The sequence below is a fragment of the Nanorana parkeri genome, unplaced genomic scaffold (genome assembly GCF_000935625.1).
Source record: "Nanorana parkeri isolate BGI_ZX_2015 unplaced genomic scaffold, ASM93562v1 scaffold2185, whole genome shotgun sequence".
In the NCBI taxonomy this organism is placed as follows: Eukaryota; Metazoa; Chordata; class Amphibia; order Anura; family Dicroglossidae; genus Nanorana; species Nanorana parkeri.
In genome coordinates, this window is record NW_017308453.1 from 114,307 (window position 1) to 119,218 (window position 4,912).

The window sequence follows — 4,912 nt, forward strand, 5'->3', positions numbered from 1 at the left end:
TATTATAATTTATTATAATTTATTATATTATAATTTTTTAATTTCGTGTTTCAAACTTTATCATACCTGGGATGTCTACTGGACTCGTGTTTGGACAGATTTAGGTGAGTTATTCCTAAGATTTACTAAGAATTACAGGCCTACAATATAAAACAACAAATTTACATGAAAAACAATGTACCGCTTTTGGCACAAAATTCCTGACATAATCATACCGCCACGTAGGTTAAATCTAATTATTGTTTGATTGTGTCCTCGACATGACACAGCATTATAAAGGAATGTGACGCGCCCAATAGGATTTACTTTATCTTTTTTTTTAACTGGTACGTCCAATGTTAGGAGTGAGGGCGAAAAAAGTTTTACATTTTAAAACTTTAGGTAGGTTTTAAAATGTTAGGTTTCCACTTAAATGGTCAGTCATAAAAATATTTTGAATTGAATTGTTGGGCGTAAAGGTTATCTAAAATTTAGTTGATCATTCTGCAGTAAAGATTTTTTTTTTAAATTGAGTCAGTGAAAAATTCAGTTCATCTGAATTCTTGGTTGTGCTGTAAATGGGGGGTGACAGGCGCTACTGAAGTGGAGGGTGTGACGGACCGCACTGCACCCCGACTGACTGCCTCCGTCACTATGTAGCTTCCTCTCCGCTGGAACCTGAATTCTCGCGTCCTCAGCCCAAACCTACCTGATGGACGGAACCAATATTGTAGGACAGAAAACGAAACTCCCAAAATAAGTTACCCCAAACATCAGGCAACACCAATGTTGAAATCAAAACAGGAACTGACTTTATTGAAAACCAGCACAGTATTTATACAGTTCTGGTGTTCTGAAAACATCTAGCAAACAATCCCCTCCCCTGGTGCCTTCATGAAAGAATAGGGAAGAGGGAAAACACATAGGATGGGATTATCTCCTGAGTGTCTGTATTATGTTAATCTACTCATCTACACCTGGGTTCAGCTATGCTAATGCCATCATTAACACGCTGAAACAAATGAACAAAAAGACTGTAACCAGTTCAATTGGAAGTCTAAGTCCAGAATTAACCCCCTTCTGTGCTGCTGGATTCACATCCTGTACCTATAATGGGCACAGGGTGCAGTATATCCACTCCACACATAAATCTGGGATAATAGTTCTTTGTAACCCCAAGATGTCCAAGGAGGGAGGTCTCCATAGTTCTAGGTCCATAGTCAGTAGGAAGGAGGCTTCTCCAACAGCCCTAGTGACGATTGAGTCCATCACGCTTCTCGGCCTTTTGGCTAAGATCAAGTGTAGTATCTGTTCTTATCAGTTGCCGGTGGAAGAACGACACCACTCCTTCTCGAGGTGATTAGGATGGTGGCTTAGTATTTACCGGCGTAATTGGTGGGTGTCAGATGGGGTACAGTCCCTCCTGGTTAGATTCTGGCCCAGTGATGCTGGGCTTGTCACCGGTGGTAGGGATGGACCCCTGACGGCACTACCTTCTGATGGACAAAACAAAAACAAAGGTACCCTTAAAAGATCTAAAAGTGCCTTTGGGAATATACTATACTAGTGTCTCTCTGATCATGTGTTGCCCTAATTCTTCTTGGATGCTTCACCAGGATGTATTGCACTGCGGGTGCTTGCCTGTTGCATTTACGTTGGATGTTCAACTGTTAACTTAGAATGCCTGATTCTTTTAGCAGGGACCTGTTCTTCCTCTGATTCAGAGGTGGCAGTTAATGAACTGCTCCTTTCTACTAGTATATACTGTATTCCCAATCAAAATCTGACTGTGAGGGTTCTCCAGTGCTCTCATCAATCATGCTTAGAATTTTTAAAAGCCTCCTTACCATCAGGACACTGTTTCTGGCTGAAACTGGTACTAGATCACTGGTGCTGACCTGCAATCAGGACACTGGATGTGGCCGATATTGGTACCTATTGACATTGGTACTAGTGCACCACGAAATCAGGACACAGTTTCATGCCAACACTGGTACTAGAACACTGGTGCTGGCTGACAATGGTACTAGCACCAGCAATCAGGACACTGGTGTAAGCAAAATATGGGTGACTTCAACTACTAATAATATGAATACTAGTAAATTATATCCATATTATTTATCAACACCCACCACTTATTGTTCGAGAGGGGTAGGTCAGCTAAGAAACACACACCATGAACTGTAGGTTTAAAATAATATATTGTACCAGGAATTTAAACATACATAGCTTGATTAATAAAGAAAAGATTAGAGTAATAACAAAAACTACAAACCATATATCAAAGAGTACTACCACAGGAACACTAGCATAAAATATCATAAACTGTTTGGCATAACTCATCAATTGCATGTACGTATATTACCTATCGTGTAAAGTTACACAGGTTCTGGACTGTGGTTCCCAAGATGGCTTCCTCCCAAGATGGCTTTCTCTCAGATAGCCTAGTCTTTCCCTCTGGTCGCCTCCTCTTCCTCTGATGGCCTCCTCTGTGATCCGGGTCTATGCCCATTTATCCAAGCTACACTCATTCACAATCATTAGGAACCCCTGATTGCTCCACAAAACCTAATCAGAGCTATCTCACGATAGTGATTGTGTGGCAGCTTAAGTCTCTTTGATCTAATAAGACCTCGGTTGGCCATAACATGGTTGGCTCCATCCTGTCGGTGAAGAGTATATATGCATATTATTTTGAGTGTTATCTTCCTGAGCTCACAGACACTCGCAATTTTAACATAGCAAGGTGACCATTGATCTTAAGGAGGCAACACCCAACATATCAGCTCTCACAGACCAAAAGGGGAGATCTGCAGATAAGCATCCTAACAAACTAATTCCTTTCATCATACTCTGCTCAGAAAAGTTGTGGTCCTTCATTTGCAATCCTTTTCACACATGGGTGGCAACCGTACACTCTTTGTCAAGTTAAACCTTTTAAAAATCCTCCACCATATACACCTATTAAATTATTAAATGGATATATTCAAATTGATTTTATTTTAATATGGGTCTTGGAATTTCTTACACTGGTACCTGATTACACTGGTACTGTTGTGGCTGGTGTTTAGGACATGGATTCTGGATGACACTGGTACTTGAACACTAGTGCTGGCTGGCGATCAGGGCACTAGTACTAGAACAGTGGTAGTAGAACACTGTTGCTGGTTGGCTTGTGGAGCACTAAAGTCTCTGGTGTTGGCAATCTACCCCTTTACTCTAACAGCCAAACTGTGTACATCCACAGTAGGGCAGCAGACCCGCCATTTACATGCAGTGGCTGGACCGCAAGTGGTCAAAATACCTGTGTGTGGAGTGCAACTATTGAAAATAAAATTTGTTTTAGACTTGCAAAAAGGGATGGTAAAGCATGTGATCCTCTAAAGGTGTTTACTACATTTTGCAAGATTAAAAAGTGATCTTTCAGGTTTTTATTTTCTCTGCACCATCACTTCCAATGTGGACAAAGCAATAAAGCAAATTTCTGCACAATCCAAGACTAAGAATCTTTTAACTAAGCTGTTGTTTTGCCATGGTCTTCCGTTGCAGGGGTCTACTGTCTTAGAGAACTGGGAGGGTCTCATTTCTTTTTTACCCATTACACCTAATATTTATAAATTTTGCATGATATGTTTGAATACAGCTCTGTAAGATAGATTTGCTTTTTCACACATTTGAAATGACGGTAAGCAGCCACACAGCAGCATACGGAATTTTTAAAAATTGCTCATATTTTCCTACTTGTTTTTCATGTTTTAAAATACTTCAAAACCAGTAAAAAAAACTGATTATATATCTTCGTTATTATACAGGTGAATGCTTCACGTCATGACATAGAGAATGCGGAACAAAATGCATTTATTTCTGATAGTGGGAATGGTGGTGCTGAAGAAGGTATCTTTAACATGGTAAGATCAACTTTTCAGATTGAAACTACTAGCTCATCTTTCACTATTGCTAAGTCCCAAAACAAGCTGTCACATACAAATATGGGTAGAATAAAATAACTAGAGACAGTAAGATCTCCTGGATCTTAGGAATAAGATTGCATCCTATGTGCAAGTGTTTAATGTCTGACCCAAAGTACAGTATACCTAAGGGCAGAGCTTTTTTTTTTTTTATATGGATTTTGATAGAATGGTGAGGGGCCTTGTAAATACTCTGTCAAGTTTTTATTGCTGCCGGTGTGCCCATCAGAGATTCTCTTTTTAATCACTTGATATCCAGGTCATTTTTTAGTATTCAGCGCTGCGATGCTTTTAACATTTATTCAGTCATGCAATGCTGTACTGAAATTAATTTTACATCATTTTTTGGGGACAGATAGAGCTTTTTTTGGTGGTATTTAATCACCACTGGGGTTTTTATTTTAAACTATATAACAAAAAAAGTTCCCGAAAAGTTTTGAAAAAAAAGTTTTGCCTACGTTATGTTGTGAAACATTTTTTTATTACCCAAATTTTGGTAAAATACAAAAGATGGGGGCACAACGGGAAAATAGACACCAAACATGTCAAGCTTTGAAATTGCGTGGCCCTCACTCTGATCATCATTTTCACACGTAGGCGCACCCGACACATGTTTGCTTGTGTATGTGGGGGCAGGGGACTTTCAAACACTGTTTTATTTTTGTAACTTTAATTTATTTGTAAACTTTTTTTTCACTTAACTTCAGTGCTATAACATTGGAGGCTAAGAAGAGCGGGGAGGAGATCAGAGGGAGATCCCTCCGATCTCTGGTCACAGAGCCGGCATGCTGGTCCCTGGCCTGTACGGGGCACATCAGAGCCCGGGATCGGCTGCGGCGAAGGGGGGAGGGGACACACGAAGCAGCAGAAAATACAAGCGATCGGGCGGCTATACAGCCGCCGAATCACTTGTATGTAAACAGCCATCACAGTTTTCCCACTCGTTAAAATGTTACAGCTCATGA

General features: G+C 40.2%; 1 protein-coding gene across 1 annotated transcript in view; it reads left to right on the forward strand.

The window, feature by feature from the left end:
- LOC108800974 (RNA polymerase I-specific transcription initiation factor RRN3-like) overlaps positions 1-4,912 on the forward strand; it is a 171,906-nt gene that overhangs the window by 107,904 nt on the left and 59,090 nt on the right. The window contains exon 3 of the mRNA XM_018572955.1: positions 3,792-3,887. Within this exon, the coding sequence (XP_018428457.1) occupies positions 3,885-3,887 (3 nt within the window). The 5' untranslated portion in view covers positions 3,792-3,884. The remainder of the gene's footprint in view (positions 1-3,791; positions 3,888-4,912) is intronic.